Source organism: Curcuma longa, unplaced genomic scaffold, assembly GCF_044706935.1.
Source record: "Curcuma longa cultivar G26 ecotype Majalengka, Jawa Barat unplaced genomic scaffold, ITB_CL_G26_1.1 utg2646_np1212_2152390_RagTag, whole genome shotgun sequence".
NCBI lineage: Eukaryota > Viridiplantae > Streptophyta > Magnoliopsida > Zingiberales > Zingiberaceae > Curcuma > Curcuma longa.
Genome location: NW_027435599.1, coordinates 148,964 through 167,749, shown reverse-complemented (window position 1 = coordinate 167,749; position 18,786 = coordinate 148,964). Strand labels below are relative to the sequence as shown.

Below are 18,786 nucleotides of genomic sequence, written 5' to 3'. Positions count from 1 at the left end.
TAATGGACGTGACCTAGAAGGAATGATTAAAAATATTATGAAATTATTTTTTTTGTGAATAGGTAATTTTATTTATAAAAATAAATTCCCAGGTAGATCTCCTATTGGGCTGGACCTTATCTTTTCGGTGGAAGGCCACCAGGTGGGCTAAGCAGGCCATTAACAGTGAGATTTAGGCTTGGAAGGCCTGGCCCACTTAAAGGATTGCCTTTATGAGAGATCGCCCAATCCATCGGCAAAGTTCTCTTCGCCTCGCGTTTCGGTCCTCTATCTCTATTTTCGTCTTCCTCTCGGCGCGTTTCGGAGGGCGTCCGTAAGGAATTGAAGGTATTCTCCTCGTTCCTTTCGATCTCGTGGTTCTTCCCCAATATCGATTTCGGAACAATTATTTCATGGCTGCAGCTTTGGTTCCTTTGATGACTCGATTCAGTTTATCTTTTCCTTTTGGCTGTTTTTCCTTTCGCGCTCCGCAACAAAGAATGATCTCTGTAGGAAATTGGTTTTTATATAAATTAAGACAGGATTGTGACCTGAACTTGTATGCCCTATGAGCTGAGGCGGTGCCTTAATTTTGATGCAACCGTAGATTAGGGGATTTTTGCGGGTTTGGGGCTATATGAAACAGAAGGGGGAATAAACAAGTTACATAGGGATCAATTGTTTGAGCTAGAAATTTTTGGAGCCCAAGACTCTACTTTAATTCCATTATTGATTGTATCGAGTTACTTTTAATGTCTCTCCTTGTTTTAATTTTGTACTGATGGTGTTCGCATGCTAGTCTTTTGCAGAGTTTCCAATCGCATCATGTCTCTAACAGGGGCAATTGCGCCTACTCTATCGACTGCAGTTAAAAATCTTCAAGGTACATCCACACTAACATGAGCATATGATGATTTTGTGATCAGCATGATTGTCCATTTTCAGAGTGATATAATATTTTGAACTTTGCCCATGGATCTCCTTTTTTTTATAATAAATTGTAAAGTAAATGGCAAACTGTTGATGTCATAAACTAGCTGTTTTTGACACTTATGAGGTATTTAAAACATTAAGGTGGGAGAAATTTGTGAATACATGTTTTAAAGAATATATAGGTCCAAGAAGAATGCTTTGGTTTAAAGTGTAGATGTGTTACAGTTGGTTCACAACCAATTAAAGTACTAGATTCAATAATTAGGCTTGGATCATAATAATGGTATATAGCCGAATGAGTACAAGTTGAGTTTGGTCAAGGCCGAGTGCGAGGCTTATTGGGGCTCATGTAACTTGTCCGAGGTGATGGCAGTTTGGTTTAGGCACTTTGTGAGCTCATTGAATTTGGCCAAGGTGAATGTAGCTTCTTGGGAATGAGGTTGGCTCACCTGAGGTGGACCAAGTTCGATGTAGCTTCAAGGTTCCACTTTGCTGGCAAAGACTCTGCGTATGGTTGCAACCCGATGCATTTATAGCAAGTAGTTGTCCCATATCAAGAGGAAATGGAAGTTTAGCAGGAACTTTGAAAATTTTAATATCATAGAAAAGAATCTAACGGAAGGCTTGGTGGTATCCTCTCTAATTGTTTTTAGCAAAACAAAATATACAAGTACAGGGATATCTCTCTCTAATTTGACCAGTTGACCCACTATACTAACCAGTCACCTGAAAATTATTCAATCCAATTTTTACGATTCTGATGTCATCGAAGCTTCTAGGTAGTTATAAAATGAGGATTCTGTGTTTTTTATGATTTTATGACATGGCTTACCATTGCTCTATTTGCTTCCCCTAATTTTTGCCCTGCCATGAGTTTTCTGATCGTATATAGCAAAATGCTATATCTTGATGCAGGGATAGGAGAATCAAGATGGATCCACTTGCAAGGTTCTCCTCTCTCGATGCCCAGAACGACCAAATGCCATCCATTAAGACAAACATTGGATGCTCGGCGACTTGGCTCTGCTGCAGTGATTTGTGCTGCTGCCTTGGTATGTGTATTTAAATCTGTTCTGAAAATTTTCTACTGTGCTATAAGGTTTGTTTGCCTTTATGCCATTGGAATGTTGAAAGATAGAAGCCTTGGGACATTAGTTACTTAGGTACGGTTTCTTCTGTGTTTCCCCAACTTCTGATATTTCTTCTAGTACGAATCAGATTTTGATCTAACGTAGAGTTAGCGAATGGTTAAATTTGGCAGCAGATCTTGTTTATTCAGCTCTCTTTTAAGCCACACTAATCTGTGATTTGTGGTTGCTTTGTCCAGAGCACAAGCATTACCGTGTTGGTTACTTAGAACATTTGCTTTGTTCATCAGTTTTAATGTTGAAATTTAATCCTTTAGATCCATGATCTGTGGCTGTTTTGTCCAGGGCACAAGTATTACCGTGTTAGTTGCTTGAACCTTTGTACCGTTCAGCAGTTTTGATGTTGAAATTTAGTTAGTAGTTAAGTTTCTGGCACAACTGAACTAATGGCCTACATGAATACAAACTGACGTGATGTTTGCTAAATCAACTTCCTAGATGACTTTTTTATCTTCTTCAGAGCGTCGGACACAGACGATCTTTTGGGCACTTAGATCCAGCAAATATTAACATCCAAATCTAAGTTACACAGACACTTTCCTTCACTATGTTCTACCTTGTCTCACTTGCAGAATGCAAGATGTGCGGCGGAGCAAACGCAGACAGTTACGCGCCAATCGTCAACGATAACAATCGCTCCTGTCCAAGGTGACCAACAATTTAAAGCTCCGAAGCCAAAATCTTCAAATCATGCCAAGTCAATAACAGTTTGTTGCATGCTTATTTATTGGTTAACTGAAACACCTTATCTTACTCTCTTAGGAAAGGAGAAATCACCAGAGCTTGACGATGGAGGAACCGGCTTCCCGCCTCGTGACGACGACGGTGGTGGGGGTGGGGGTGGAGGAGGGGGCGGCCACTGGGCTGGTGGTTTCTTCTTCTTCGGCTTGCTCGCTTTCTTAGGCCTAATGAAGGATCAAGAAGACGAGGGGTCCTACGGCAAACAAAAAGCAAGATACTGATCCTCGCCCATGTTTTAGCTTATTAAATACATAACTAGTTTGTTCTTCGACATCAACATTTGTTTGCATGGAACCATATGGACATCTTGTTTCCTTAAACATCAACACCTGAATAGATCTAATAGAATTTCCCTTCTCATAAATCACTAGTAAGATGAAAACAAATGTTTATATCTAATCTCTTTTTTAATAGGAAATAATTTTCCAAATTTCTAAATGTTGTTTGATGGTAAAATTTGTTCTAAATTTTCAAGTAACAATATGGTTTAAAAATTAATTATGAAGCTAATTGAAAAATTATTCTAATATCAATTTGGATAAATCAAATAGCTAATTCATTAATAAGCTTCTTGATTTTTCATGATATATCAATTAAAATTATTAATTTGTTTATTGTTTTGTCAATGAACATGCTAAATTCATTTGTAATGCTATATTTATTTTAACAATTAATAAATTCTATTGTATAAAATTTTAAATTTTATATTAATCTCAAATTATGTTAATTCATTTGCCATTCTAAATTTATTTTAATATTTAAAAAATTCCATTACATAAAATTTTAAATTTTATATTAATCTCAAATTATGTTAATTTATTTTTAAAATATATTTTTGTATATTCCTATAATTTGTAATAATTACAATATAAAATAAATATTTTTTAAAATAAACATAATTTCTAAAATTCTCAAAAACCACCTCAATTTATTTATTAATAGGCATACATACTGTTAAAAAAAATCCAAATACATGAACATTCAAAAAAAAAATTAACAATTACCCTAAAAAAAAAATAAAAAAAACTTATAAATTATAATGAATGAGGAAAAACATTAAATTATTGTTCCACTAGGAATTAAAGTATCTTTTATTATCGTGACGATGCCACTTTTGATGAAGTATCCATGGGCCTCCCTTGATGCTTCTTGCACATTTTCAATATTAATGATCTGCAATATCAAATCGACAAAAGAGAGGGTTAAAATTTTTAATATTGTAGGTTTTCAAAGGAATATCATAAGTTATAATTGTTGAAAGATCAATGAGTTTAAGAGCACCTTAACATTATCTCCGATTCGAACATTCTTATCAATGATGGCTTTTCTAATATGAGAATTTCTACCAATTCCAATTGGATAATCGCCTTTCGCAGCTAATAGAATCTTGTCAGCTTCAGTCTGCATAAATGATGAATTACGTTCACCGATAATGTTTTATGAATTCGTCAATAAGCAAAATGAAAACACAACATTAAATACTGAAAATGTTTCTTCTAAGTATCAATTTATCGAACTCAGATCATCAGCCATATGTAAGTTTTACCTCATAATAATCAGCTCCCATTAGTAAAGTATCTTCTACCACTGCACCTTCCGAAATGCAAGATCGAAGGCCAATTACAGAATGGTGAATCTTGCATTTCTGCAAATACAAAAAGTATATGTCAATAAGTATTTAGCAAAGTTTATAGGAAATAAAAGGTGTCAAAATCAAGAATCTCAAAAAAATCTTACTTGAATCACACATCCCTCGCCGATGACACTATCAGTAACATCTGTATCCAGCATTATAGATGGAGGCAAATATCGAGCTTGTGTATATATTGGAGATGAAAGGTCATAAAAACTGCAATTTAAACAACTCACCCAAGTAACTACAATGAAAAAATTTATAAGCAAAACAAATCCTTGCTATTCTCTTAATGTACCTGAAATCGGGCACTGGCTTTTTCGTTAACCCAAGATTAGCATTGTAAAATGCTTCTATGGTACCAATATCTTCCCAGTAACCATCATATAGATAAGCTTGTACCTTGGATTACAAATTAATCATATATTAGCATCTAGCAAATCAGAATGTCCTTAAACAATATACTAATAACATCATATATAGATCAAACAGACAATTAAAATAAATGGGGAGACATACTCTCAATCCGAGGTTGGTTGCCCCAGGAATTACTTCGCTACCAAAGTCATTTGCCGAAGGGAACTCATCGCGAAGCAACTTAAGCATTATGTCTTTGCTGATCACATAGATGCCCATGCTAGCAATAAATGGCATCTTCTTTGCTTTTTCTGCATCGAGACCCAAAATAGTGGTATCCACCTGCAGTTTGTGAACAATGAAATTACTTAAATTAAGATGAAAACCAAGTAGCTCTTGATAATTTGTAAATTTAGATGAAAACCAGAAACAGATTTCACCTGCATTGCCTTCAGTTGCTCGCCTTTTGGCTTCTCTGCAAACTCAATGATTCGTCCTTCTTCGTCGATTTTCATAAGGCCAAAGGCAGTTGCACGCTTTTCATCCATTGGCAGTGCAGCAACGGTGATGTCGGCGCATGATTCTCTGTGTGATTGAATGAATTTCTCATAATCCATACGATACAAATGATCACCCGCAAGAATCAAGAATTCCATCACATTATGCTCCTCAAAAAGCCACAAGTATTGTCTTACAGCATCAGCAGTACCCTGGATATGATATTCAAATACAGTATTAAGCGAGCCAATTATATCTGAACTTTGTAAGAATTTTATACAAAATTTTTGTCAATATACAATACTAATTTTGGCACAATAAACAATTGAATTATGTATTATAATACCTGAGACCAATTGGGATTCTCGGGGCTTTGTTGGGCAGCAACAGCTTCGACAAATCCTTCGTTTTGGTAACCACCCCTGGTGCTTCCATAAGCCCGTGCAAGGTGGCGATTTAGCGAAGCTGAATTGAATTGTGTCAAAACATAAATCTTGGAGATGTTGCTGTTCAAGCAGTTGCTAACGGGGATGTCGATGAGTCTGTAGTTGGCACCGAGAGGAACTGCTGGTTTAGCTCTCTTCTTTGTCAGTGGATATAGCCGAGTTCCTGCGCCACCTCCTAAAATAATACCCAACACACTCTGTCCAAGAAGGGAGATAAATAAGTTTAATTTTAAATGCATTTTTAGACTGGTGAATATTGAAATATTGAGAAAAAAAATCTTTATAATTTACAATCGATATAGAACAATTTTTTTTCTCAATCTACAAGCAATGGTATTATTAGAAAAATACAGTTCATTCAGAATTCGTAATCAAATTAAAAAACAACTCTCTCTCTCTCTCTTTCTGAGATAATTTTTGAAATTTCAAATCAAAACAAAAACACTCGAAACACAATTCGAAAAACCGATCAGTTTGTGTATTAACAACATAAAAAAAAATTCCTAAGGCCCCTACGAAGTCAAAGAAACCCTATGAGATTTCAAGTATTCAAAATCCCAGAACAATAAGTAAAGATCAATTAACTCACTTGACTCGCGTCGGGGAAGAGGCACGTCTTCGAGCTCTTCGAGTCGGATACAGCCTTGGGGGAGACGACCATGGGGCTCCTCGCCTCTCTTCTCCTTGCCGCCACCGACCTCAGACTGAGTAACTTTTCGCTGGAAAGACGATCGGAGAAGAAAAGGCCCCCATTGCGGCCGCCGAGGAAGGTGTGGTGCTCGGCGAAAGGCGAGGGCTTGGAAGGAACGGCGAGAATTTGGAGGGCAGAGAATGCGCCGATCGAGGAAGCCATTGCGGTTTGATCGATGGATTTCGAAGAAAGTACGAAGTATCGAAAGGCTTTCTCTTAGTTTAAATAGAGCCTGACATCCAAATTTATTGTACATTTTTACTTAAATCTCTCATATTTTTTTATTTACTTATAGCTTGGTCAGAAAAATAAAATAAAATAATTTTAAATTAAATTGAGACTCGGTATATTAGATGACTTGGTATGCTTCAACCAAATATTTATTAACTTTTATTCATAAAAATATGATTTTTCTTTAAATTTAAAAAATTATGTTAAAATATAATAATATATGAATTTAAGATAGATAGTAAATAATTATGATTTAGATGGATATAGATATAGATATTAAATTAAAAGTAGTTTAAATTGTTTGGATTAAATATTAAAATTTTAAATTGAGTTTCATGCATTTTAATTTTAAGAAAAAATTATATTTTTAATTAAATATATAACCAATATCTTTTTTTTCGAAAGTTACTAGATTATAATTTTAGAGTTCAAAGATACATTAACAAATTAACAAATAATTTAAGATATATTATTTCCATATCTACTTTAGTTTTAATGTAGGAATTTGTTTTCAATTATAGTTATTATGAAATTAATTTATTACTAGATTTGATTAGTCAAATAGCTTAATTATTATTTTTTTAACTTTACAAGATTATAGTTTTTAATTTATCAAAGCAAATATATAGATTAATAAAATTCATCATTTTTTAAAAATACATTAATTAAAGTTATAAATTTACTAAATACATTAACGAAATTATTTATTTTTCATAATAAATCAATTAAAGTTGTTAATTTACTTGGTCTTTTCCATTATATATCAGAATTTGTTTGCACAAAAAATTTTTTTTTTTACTTTTTGAGAAGTATAATTTGACATTTCAATTTTAATTGTCTAAATAAAAATTCAACTTTTATTTTTTTAATCTTTAAAATGGATTGTATTTAATTTGGATAAATCAAATAGCTAATTCATTAATAAGCTTCTTTATTTTTCATGATATATCAATTAAAACTGTTAATTTACTTATTGTTTTGCTGATTGAACAATGGAAATTTAACATGCTAAATTAATTTGCCATGCTAAATTTATTTTAACATTTAATAAATTCAATTGCATAAAATTTTAAATTTTATATTAATCTCAAATTATGTTAATTCATTTGTCATGCTAAATTTATTTTTACATTTAATAAATTCCATTGCATAAAATTTTAAATTTTATATTAATCTCAAATTATATGTTAATTTATTTTTTAAATATATGTTTTTACATTAATATAATTTGTAACAAATAAATAACCAAAACCATCTCGACGTATTTATTAATAGACAGATATACATGGACATCCAAAAAAAAAAAAACTTTAGCAATTACTCTAAAAAACAAAAAACTTGTAAATTGAAATGAACGAGCTAGAAAAGACATCCGATGTGATGACAGTTTGGTTTGGCACTTTGTGAGCTCATTGAATTTGGCCAAGGTGAATGTAGCTTCTTGGGAATGAGGTAATTGGCTCACCTGAGGAGGACCGAGGTCGATGTAGCTTCAAGGTTCCACTTTGCTGGCAAAGACACTACGTATGGTTGCAACCTGATGCCTTTATGGCAAGTAGTAGAATTGTCCCATATCAAGAGGAAATGGAAGTCTAGCAGGAACTTTGAAATTTTTAATATCATAGAAAAGAATCTTAACAGAAGGCTTGGTGGTATACTGGTATACTTTCTAATTGTTTTTAGCAAAACATATACACAGGAATATTTATGACATGGCTTACCATTAATTGCTCTATTTGTCTCCCTTAATTTTTGCCCTGCGCATGAGTTTTCTGATCGTATATAGCGAAATGCTACATCTTGATGCAGAGATAGGAGAATCAAGATGGATCCACCTGCAAGGTTCTCCTCTCTCGATGCCCAGAACCACCAAATGCCATGCATTAAGGCAAACATTGGATGCTCGGCGACTTGGCTCTGCCGCAGTGATTTGTGCTGCTGCGCCTTGGTATGTGTATTTAAATCTGTTATGAAAATTTTCTTCTGTGCTATAAGGTTTGTTTGATTTTATGCTTCTATCACTCCACCTTCCGAAATGCAAGATCAAAAGCCAATTATAGAATGGAGAATCTTGCATTTCTGCAAATAATGTCAACAAGTATTTAGCAAAATTTATAGGAAACAAAAGGTGTCAAAATGGAGAATCTCAAAAAAATCTTACTTGAATCACACATCCCTCACCAATGACACCATCGAAAACATCAATATCAAGCATTATAAATGGAGGCAAATATCGAGCTTGTGTATATATTGGATATGAAAGGTCATAACACCAGAAATAGACTTCACATGCATTGCCTTTAGTTGCTCTTGTTGAATCCGGTAGCTCCGGGAGTACGCAAACTGATATGGGTCGTCGAGGCTAGTGTTGGACACTATCTCCGTAAACGATATTGCTCCGCTACAGTGCTCAACGGATAGCAGCAACTCGTTCCCAAGATACAACGACGAATGTCTCGGAATCGTAGCACTCCAAATTCCGAGACCGACGAACTTGCTCGTAGGCTTTTTTGACTCCGAATGCACTAGATGGATGAATGCACAAGGAAGGCTTGAATCGATGAATTCGATGAGTTTTCCACCATCTGGAGGGTTCTATTTATACTAATCAAAGAGGTTTGAAGAGAGGATGTGTTCTTTGGGCTGGATCGATCTGGATCGTCCAATTTGAAGGGTTGTAACCCTTCACACAGCCCACTCGAATCTCATCCATCAGATCTGAGGGACACAACCCTCAGATCTCGCTTATTACCATCAGCCATCGGATCTGGATCCATTCACTCCGACGCTTCAGATCAAGTCTCTTCCCAAGCGGTATGATCGTGACCCTTCGCGATCCAACGCTCCAGATCGCATCACAAGCGATCCATCACAACTCTTTAATCGACGGTTGCCATCTGTCTGCCCAATCAACAACACAGTCACCTCTACTTGCCCACGCGGATGCCACACAGGCAATGCCACGTCACATGCGCGCCCGACACGTCACCCGAGTGTCACGCAGGCACTGCAATGTCACCTGAAGCAATAAATTAAGATCCTCAATGCTCCTCGCGACGACAAGTGCAAAGTGCGCCTACAAAGCGCCCATTGCGCACATGCGCACGTGCGCACGTGCGCACGTGGCGGGTGGCGGGCTCACAGGTGCGAGCACCAGCTCGCCCAAGGATAGAGAGTACCTGTGCTTCTTGTGTTAACTTCATTAACACAGCAACACATATAAGGAAACATTAGCTATCGCCGGTTAGCAATGTGGGACTAAAATCCCATCTTTTCCTTAATATTATTTTGGACACCACTTTAGTCAATTAATTCTCATTCACCCATAATCGGTTTTGAGCAAATTAATAGTCTAGATTTATCTACGCGAAACGTAGATTTCGATTTTGAAGTCATATCAGACTTTCAACGATCGATGGCACTTTAATTTTGCCTTGCAAAATCATATCCAACAGCTCTCCTTTTGGTTTCTCTGCAAACTCAATGATTCGTTCTTCTTCGTCGATTTCCATAAGACCAAAGGCAGTTGCACGCTTTTCATCCATTGGCAATGCAACCACAATGATATCGGCGCATGATTCTTTGTTTAATTGAATGAATTTCTCATAGTCCATACGATACAAATGATCACCGACAAGAATTAAGAATTCCATCACATTATGCTCCTCAAAAAGCCACAAGTATTATCTTATAGCATCAGCAGTACCCTTGATATGATATTCAAAAACATTATTAAGCGAGCCAATTATATCTGAACTTTGTAAAATTTTATACAAAATTTTCTTAATATACAATACTAATTTTGACACAATAAACAATTGAATTATATATTATAATACCTGAAACCAGTTGGGATTCTCTGGGCTTTGTTGGGCTGCAAGAATTTCGACAAATTCTTCATTTTGATAACCACCCTAAAAAACAAAAAAAAAGGGATAATCTCAAAAAAATCTTACTTGAATCACACATCACTCACCGATGGCACTATCGGTAACATCAGTATCAAGCATTATAGATAGCGGCATATGTCGAGCTTGTGTATATATTGGATATGAAACGTCATAACACCAGAAATAGACTTTACATGCATTGCATTCAGTTGCTCTCCTTTTGGCTTCTGTGCAAACTCAATGATTCTTTCTTCTTCATCATAGCGATTTTCATAAGGCCAAAGGCAGTTGCACGCTTTTCATCCATTGGCAGTGCAACCACGATGATATCGGCACATGATTCTCCGTGTAATTGAATGAATTTATCATAGTCGATACGATACAAATGATCATCGACAAAAATCAAGAATTCCATCACATTATGCTTCTCAAAAATCCACAAGTATTGTCTTACAGCATCAACAGTACCTTGGATATGATATTCAAAAACAGTATTAAACGAGTCAATTATATCTGAATTTTGTAAAATTTTATACAAAATTTACTTAATATACAATACTAATTTTGGCACAATAAACAATTGAATTATATATTATAATACTTGAAACCAGTTAGAATTCTCAGGGCTTTGTTGGGGAATGAGAACTTCGACAAATCCTTCATTTTGATAACCACCCTAAAAATAAAAAAATGGAGAATCTCAAAAAAAATCTTACTTGAATCACACATCCCTCGCCGATGACACTATTGGTAACATCAGTATCAAGCATTATAGATGGAGGCAAATATCGAGCTTGTGTATATATTGGATATAAAAGGTCATAACACTAGAAATAGACTTCACCTGCATTGCCTTAAGTTGCTCTCCTTTTGGCTTCTATGTAAACTTAATGATTTGTTCTTCTTCGTCGATTTTCATAAGGCCAAAGGCAGTTGCACGTTTTTCATCCATTGGCAGTGCAACCACGATGATATCGGCGCATGATTCTCTGTTTAATTGAATGAATTTTTCATAGTCCAAACGATCACCGACAAGAATTAAGAATTCCATCACATTATGCTCCTCAAAAAGCCACAAGTATTGTCTTATAGCATTAGCAGTACCCTGGATATTATATTCAAAAACTGTATTAAGTGAGACAATTATATTTGAACATTGTAAAATTTAATACAAAATTTTCTTAATATACAATACTAATTTTGGCACAATAAACAGTTGAATTATATGTTATAATACCTGAAACCAGTTGGGATTCTCTAGGCTTTGTTGGGTAGCGAGAACTTCGACAAATCCTTCATTTTGATAACCCCTAAAAAATAAAAAAAATGGAGAATCTCAAAAAAATCTTACTTGAATCGCACATCCCTCACCGATGACACTATCGGTAACATCAGTATCAAGCATTATAGATGGAGGCAAATGTCGAGCTTGTGTATATATTGGATATGAAATGTTATAACACCAGAAATAGACTTCACCTGCATTGCCTTTAGTTGCTCTCCTTTTGGCTTCTCTGTAAACTTAATAATTCTTTCTTCTTCATCATATCGATTTTCATAAGGCCAAAGGCAGTTGCACGCTTTTCATCCATTGGCAGAGCAACCACGATAATATCAACACATGATTCTCCATGTAAATGAATGAATTTATCATAGTCCATATGATACAAATGATCACCGACAAGAATCAAGAATTCCATCACATTATGCTCCTCAAAAAGCCACAAGTATTGTCTTACAGCATCAACAGTATCCTGGATATGATATTCAAAAACAGTATTAAGCGAGCCAATTATATCTGAACTTTGTAAAATTTTATACAAAATTTACTTAATATACAATACTAATTTTGGCATAATAAACAATTGAATTATATATTATAATAACTGAAACCAGTTGGGATTCTCAGGGCTTTGTTGGGCAACGAGAACTTCGACAAATCCTTCATTTTGATAACCACCCTAAAAAACAAAAAAATGGAGAATCTCAAAAAAATCTTACTTGAATCACACATCCCTCGCCGATGACACTATCGGTAACATCAGTATCAAGCATTATAGATGGAGGCAAATATCGAGCTTGTGTATATATTGGATATGAAAGGTGATAACACCAGAAATAGACTTCACCTGCATTGCCTTCAGTTGCTCTCCTTTTGGCTTCTCTGCAAACTCAATAATTCTTTCTTCTTCATTGATTTTCATAAGGCCAAAGGCAGTTGCACGCTTTTCATCCATTGGCAGTGCAACCACGATGATATCGGCACATGATTCTTTGTGTAATTGAATGAATTTCTCATAGTCCATACGATACAAATGATCACCGACAAGAATCAATGAATTCCATCACATTATGCTCCTCAAAACATCTTTTATTATCGTTCCACTAGAAATTAAAACAACTTTTATTATCATGACAATGCCACTTTTAATGAAATATCCATGGGTCTTCCTTGATGCTTCTTTCACATTTTGAGTATTAATGATCTGCAAGACTAAATCGACAAAAGATAGGGTTAAAATTTTTAATATTGTAGGTTTTCAATGGAATATCATAAGTCATAATTGTTGAAGGATCAATGAGTTTAAGAGCACCTTAACATTATCTCCGATTCGAACATTCTTAATTAATGATGACTTTTCTAATGTGAGAATCTCTATCAATTCCAATTGGATAATCGCTTTTCGCACTAATAGAATCTTATCAGCTTCAATCTGCATAAATGATTAATTATGTTCACCGACAATGTTTTATGAATTCACCAATAAGCAAAATGAAAACATAACGTCAAATACTAAAAATGTTTCTTCTAAGTATCAATTTATTGAACTCGGATTATCAACCATATATAAGTTTTACCTCCCAATAATCAGCTCCCATTAATAAAGTATCTTCTACCACTCCACCTTCCGAAATGCAAGATCAAAGGCAAATTACAGAATGGTGAATCTTGCATTCTGCAAATACAAAAAATATATGTCAACAAGTATATAGCAAAGTTTATAGGGAACAAAAGGTGTCAAAATGGAGAATCTCAAAAAAATCATACTTGAATCACACATCCCTCGCCGATGACACTATCGGTAACATCAGTATCAAGCATTATAGATGGAGGCAAATATCGAGCTTATCTGCTGTATATATTGGATATGAAAGGTCATAACACCATAAATAGACTTCACTTGCATTGCCTTCAGTTGCTCTCCTTTTGGCTTCTCTGCAAACTCAATGATTCGTTCTTCTTCGTCGATTTTCATAAGGCCAAAGGCAGTTGCACGCTTTTCATCGATTGGCAGTGCAACCACGACCACGATGATATCGGCGCATGATTGTCTGTGTAAGTGAATGAATTTCTCATAATCCATACGATACAAATGATCACTGACAAGAATTAAGAATTCCATTACATTATGCTCCTAAAAAGCAATAAGTATTGTCTTACAGCATCAACAGTACCCTAGATATGATATTCAAATACAGTATTAAATGAGCCAATTTTATCTGAACTTTGTAAAATTTTATACAAAATTTTCTTAATATACAATACTAATTTTGGCACAATAAACAATTGAATTATATATTATAATACCTGAAACCAGTTGGGATTCTCTGGGCTTTGTATATATTGGATTCAACAAATCGTTCATTTTGATAACCACCCTAAAAAACAAAAAAATCTTATAATTTACAATGAATGAGGAAAGACATTCAATTATTGTTCCACTAGAAATTAAAACATCTTTTGGCTTCTCTGACAATGCCACTTTTAATGAAATATCCATGGGCCTTCCTTGATGCTTCTTGCACATTTTCAGTATTAATGATCTGCAATACCAAATCAACAATTGGAGGGTTAAAATTTTTAATATTGTAGGTTTTCAAATGAATATCATAAGTCATAATTTTTGAATGATGAATGAGTTTAAGAGCACCTTAACATTATCTCTGACAACATTCTTATCAAGATGATTCCATCACAATGCTCCTCCTATTGGAAAGTCTTTCACAATAGAATTTTGTCAGCTTCAATCTACATAAATGATGAATTATGTTCACTGACAATGTTTTATGAATATTCATAAGCAAAATTAAAACATGTACAATATCAAATACTTAAAATGTTTCTTCTAAGTATCAATTTATAAAAAATTTATTATCAACCATTTCTAAGGTTTACCTCCTAATAATAAGCTCCCATTAATAAAGTATCTTCTACCACTCCACCTTCTGAAATGCAAGATCAAAGGCCAATTACAATAATGGTGAATCCTTCATTTTGAAATACAAATATTTAGCAAAGTTTATAGGAACAAAAGGTGTCAAAATGGAGAATCTCAAAAATCTTACTTGAATCACATATCCCTTGCCGATGACACTATCGGTAACATCAGTATCAAGCATTATAGATGGAGGCAAATATCGAGCTTGTATATATATTGAATTTTTTTGGTATTTTCAATTATATATAGAATGTATTTTAACATTTAATAAATTCCATTGCATAAAATTTAAAATTTTATATTAATCTAAAATTATGATAAATCATTTGCCATGCTAAATTTATTTTAATATATAATAAATTTCATTGCATAAAATTTTAAATTTTATATTAATCTAAAATTATGTTAATTTATTTTTAAAATATATATTTTTACATTAATATAATTTGTAACAATTATAATATAGAACAAATATTCTTTTAAAGTAAACATAATTTCTAAAATTCTCAAAACACAAATAAATAACCAAAACGTATTTATTAACCACCTCAACTTATTTATTAATAGACATATACACTGTTAAAAAAACCCAAATACATGAACATCCAAACAACAGATTAGCAATTAGTCTAAAAAAATAAAAAAAAAATTATAAATTGCAATGAATGAAGAAAGACATTAAATTATTGTTCCACTAGGAATTAAAGCATCTTTTATAATCGTAACAATGCCACTTTTGATGAAGTATCCATGGGCCTCCCTTGATGCTTCTTGCACATTTTCGGTATTAATGATCTGCAATACCATATCGACAAAATGGAGGGTTAGAATTTATTATATTGTAGGTTTTCAAAGGAATATCATAAGTCGTAATTGTTGAAAGATCAATGAGTTTAGAGCACCTTAACATTATCTCCGATTCGAACATTCTTATCGATGATGGCTTTTCTAATATGAGAATCTCTACCAATTCCAATTGGAAAATCACCTTTCGCAGCTAATAGAATCTTGTCAGCTTCAGTCTGCATAAATGATGAATTACGTTCACCGACAATGTTTTATGAATTCATCAATAAGCAAAATGAAAACACAATATCAAATACTAAAAATGTTTCTTCTAAATATCAACTTATCGAACTCGGATCATCAACCATATGTAAGTTTTACCTCATAATAATCAGCTCCCATTAGTAAAGTATCTTCTACCACTGCACCTTCCGAAATGCAAGATCGAAGGCCAATTACAGAATGGTGAATCTTGCATTTCTTCAAATATAAAAAATATATGTCAACAAGTATTTAGCAAAGTTTATAGGGAACAAAATGTGTCAAAATGAAGAATCTCAAAAAAAAATCTTACTTGAATCACACATCCCTCGCCGATGACACTATCAGTAACATCAGTATCAAGCATTATAGATGGAGGCAAATATCGAGCTTGTGTATATATTGGATATGAAAGATCATAAAAACTGCATTTTAAACAACTCACACAAGTAACTACAATGAAAAAAATTATAAGCAAAATAAATCTTTGTTATTCTCTTAATGTACCTGAAATCGGGCACGGGCTTTTTCGTCATCCCAAGATTAGCATTGTAAAATGCTTCTATGGTACCAATATCTTCCCAGTAACCATCATATAGATAAGCTTGTACCTTGGATTACAAATTAATCATATATTAGCATCTAGCAAATCAGAATGTCCTTAAACAATATACTAATAACATCATATATAGATCAAACAGACAATTAAAATAAATGGGAAACATACTCTCAATCCGAGGTTGGTTGCCCCAGGAATTACTTCGCTACCAAAGTCATTTGCCGAAGGAAACTTATCGCGAAGCAACTTAAGCATTATGTCTTTGCTGATCACATAAATGCCCATGCTAGCAATAAATGGCATCTTCTTTGCTTTTTCTGCATCGAGACCCAAAATAGTAGTATCCACCTGCAGTTTGTGAACAATGAAATTACTTAAATTAAGAACCAAGTAGTTCTTGATAATTTGTAAATTTAGATGAAAACCAGAAACAGACTTCACCTGCATTGCCTTCAGTTGCTCGCCTTTTGGCTTCTCTGCAAACTCAATGATTCGTCCTTCTTCGTCGATTTTCATAAGGCCAAAGGCAGTTGCACGCTTTTCATCCATTGGTAGTGCAGCGACGGTGATGTCGGCACATGATTCTCTGTGTGATTGAATGAATTTCTCATAGTCCATACGATACAAATGATCACCAGCAAGAATCAAGAATTCCATCACATTATGCTCCTCAAAAAGCCACAGGTATTGCCTTACAGCATCAGCAGTACCCTGAGTATTAAGCGAGCCAATTAATTATATCTAAACTTTGTAAGAATTTTATACAAAATTTTCTTAATATACAATACTAATTTTGACACAATAAATAATTAAATTATGTATTATAATACCTGAAACCAATTGGGATTCTCAGGGCTTTGTTGGGCGGCAAGAACTTCGACAAATCCTTCATTTTGGTAACCACCCCTAGTGCTTCCATAAGCTCGTGCAAGGTGGCGATTTAGCGAAGCAGAATTGAACTGTGTCAAAACATAGATCTTGGAGATGTTGCTGTTCAAGCAGTTGCTAACGGGGATGTCGATGAGTCTGTAGTTGGCACCGAGAGGAACTGCTGGTTTAGCTCTCTTCTTTGTCAGTGGATATAGCCGCGTTCCTGCGCCACCTCCTAAAATAATACCCAACACACTCTGTCCAGGAAGGGAGATAAATAAGTTTAGTTTTAAATGAGTTTTGATTAATCATATACATCATGAATTTGCTAGATTGGTGAATCTTGAAATACTGAGAAAAAAAATTTTCTAATTTTTTTGTAGAGAGTATTTTTGATCAATCATATTATGATTCATGAATGAGATTAGAAAAATATTTTTTCAGTACAATTTACAATCGATATAGAACACCTTTTTTTTCTCAGTCTAGAGTAATGGGATTATTAGAAAAATACAATTCTTTCAGAATTCGTAATCAAATTAATAAAACAATTCTCTCTGTCTCTTTCTCTATTTAACGATAATTTTTGAAATTTCAAATCTCATAATCAACAAGAACAAAAACACCCGAAACACAAAATCGTAAGGCCCCTACAAAATCAAGGAAACCCTATGAGATTTCAAGTATTCAAAATCCCAGAACAACAAGTAAAGATCAATTGACTCACTTGACTCGCGTCAGGGAAGAGGCACGTCTGCGAGCTCTTTGAGTCGGATACAGCCTTGGGGGAGACGACCATAGGGCTCCTCGCCTCTCTTCTCTTTGCCGCCACCGACCTCAATCTAAGTAACTTTTCGCTAGAAAGACGATCAGAGAAGGAAAGACCCCCATTGCGGCCGCCGAGGAAGGTGCGGTCCTCGGCGAAAGGCGAGGGCTTGGAAGGAACGGCGAGAAATTTAGGGGCAGAGAATGCGCCGATCGAGAAAGCCATTGGAGATTTCGAAGAAGTATGAGTATCGAAAGGCTTTCTCGGGAGTTTAAATAGAGCCTAACACCCAAATTTATTATACTTTTTTTATTTCTATCTCTCATATTTTTTTTTAATTTCTTCATCCTTGGTCAAAAAATAAAATAAAATAATTTTATATTAAATTAAGATCCGGTATCTTAGAAGACTTGGTTTATTTCAACCACTAATTTATATTTTTAGATTAAATATTAAAATTTTAAATTGAGATTTATAAATTTTCATTTTAAGAAAATATTATATTTATAATTAAATATATAAGCAATATCTTTTTTTTCTTTAAAGTTACTTGATTATAATTTGCAGAGTTCAAAGATACATTAACAAATAATTTAAGACATATTATTTCCTGACATATTTTTAGTTTAGTTTATGTTATGATATTATTTTAATATAGAAATTTGTTTTTAATTCAAATTATTATTAAATTAATTTAGTATTAGATTTTATCAATCAAATAGCTTAATTATTATTATTTTTTACTTTACGAGATTATAGTTTTTAACTTCATCAAAA

The 18,786-nt window shown here is 33.9% G+C and overlaps 3 protein-coding genes across 4 annotated transcripts; 1 reads left to right on the top strand and 2 right to left on the bottom strand.

Annotated features, from left to right (window-relative positions):
* The first annotated feature begins 243 nt into the window (after nucleotides 1-243).
* LOC141819978 (protein YELLOW LEAF 1, choloroplastic-like) lies at nucleotides 244-3,165 on the top strand. 2 transcript variants are annotated; one of them, XM_074707248.1, is made up of 5 exons: nucleotides 244-327; nucleotides 779-862; nucleotides 1,828-1,964; nucleotides 2,633-2,708; nucleotides 2,823-3,165. In XM_074707248.1, the coding sequence occupies exons 2-5, from the start codon at nucleotides 805-807 to the stop codon at nucleotides 3,020-3,022; spliced, it is 471 nt and encodes a 156-aa protein (XP_074563349.1). In that variant the 5' UTR covers nucleotides 244-327; nucleotides 779-804; the 3' UTR covers nucleotides 3,023-3,165. The 2 variants fall into 2 exon arrangements, with proteins under 2 accessions (XP_074563349.1, XP_074563350.1); XM_074707249.1 differs by having other exon boundaries at nucleotides 246-327; nucleotides 789-862.
* Nucleotides 3,166-3,857: 692 nt separating this feature from the next.
* LOC141819926 (glucose-1-phosphate adenylyltransferase small subunit, chloroplastic/amyloplastic-like) lies at nucleotides 3,858-6,588 on the bottom strand. The gene is made up of 9 exons (XM_074707188.1): nucleotides 6,325-6,588; nucleotides 5,636-5,932; nucleotides 5,232-5,501; nucleotides 4,954-5,133; nucleotides 4,733-4,836; nucleotides 4,539-4,650; nucleotides 4,348-4,446; nucleotides 4,083-4,202; nucleotides 3,858-3,974 (listed from the first exon to the last, which is right to left on the bottom strand). Exons 1-9 carry the CDS (start codon nucleotides 6,586-6,588, stop codon nucleotides 3,858-3,860), a joined length of 1,563 nt encoding a protein of 520 aa, XP_074563289.1.
* Nucleotides 6,589-15,432: 8,844 nt separating this feature from the next.
* On the bottom strand, nucleotides 15,433-18,234 carry LOC141819891 (glucose-1-phosphate adenylyltransferase small subunit, chloroplastic/amyloplastic-like). Its single transcript, XM_074707147.1, has 9 exons — nucleotides 17,971-18,234; nucleotides 17,204-17,500; nucleotides 16,815-17,084; nucleotides 16,542-16,721; nucleotides 16,322-16,425; nucleotides 16,128-16,239; nucleotides 15,935-16,033; nucleotides 15,670-15,789; nucleotides 15,433-15,562 (listed from the first exon to the last, which is right to left on the bottom strand). Exons 1-9 carry the CDS (start codon nucleotides 18,232-18,234, stop codon nucleotides 15,446-15,448), a joined length of 1,563 nt encoding a protein of 520 aa, XP_074563248.1. The 3' UTR covers nucleotides 15,433-15,445.
* Nucleotides 18,235-18,786: the final 552 nt, after the last annotated feature.

Coding starts and splice junctions, on each gene's coding strand:
- LOC141819978 (XM_074707248.1), top strand. CDS start 805: ATGTCTCTAACAGGGGCAATTGCGCCTACTCTATCGACTGCAGTTAAA. Junction 863..1,827: donor TGCAGTTAAAAATCTTCAAG/GTACATCCACAC, acceptor ATCTTGATGCAG/GGATAGGAGAATCAAGATGG. Junction 1,965..2,632: donor TGATTTGTGCTGCTGCCTTG/GTATGTGTATTT, acceptor TCTCACTTGCAG/AATGCAAGATGTGCGGCGGA.
- LOC141819926 (XM_074707188.1), bottom strand. CDS start 6,588: ATGGCTTCCTCGATCGGCGCATTCTCTGCCCTCCAAATTCTCGCCGTT. Junction 4,447..4,538: donor GCGAGGGATGTGTGATTCAA/GTAAGATTTTTT, acceptor TTGTATTTGCAG/AAATGCAAGATTCACCATTC. Junction 4,203..4,347: donor TGGGAGCTGATTATTATGAG/GTAAAACTTACA, acceptor TCATTTATGCAG/ACTGAAGCTGACAAGATTCT.
- LOC141819891 (XM_074707147.1), bottom strand. CDS start 18,234: ATGGCTTTCTCGATCGGCGCATTCTCTGCCCCTAAATTTCTCGCCGTT. Junction 17,085..17,203: donor AGAATCCCAATTGGTTTCAG/GTATTATAATAC, acceptor CTTAATACTCAG/GGTACTGCTGATGCTGTAAG. Junction 16,034..16,127: donor GCGAGGGATGTGTGATTCAA/GTAAGATTTTTT, acceptor TTATATTTGAAG/AAATGCAAGATTCACCATTC.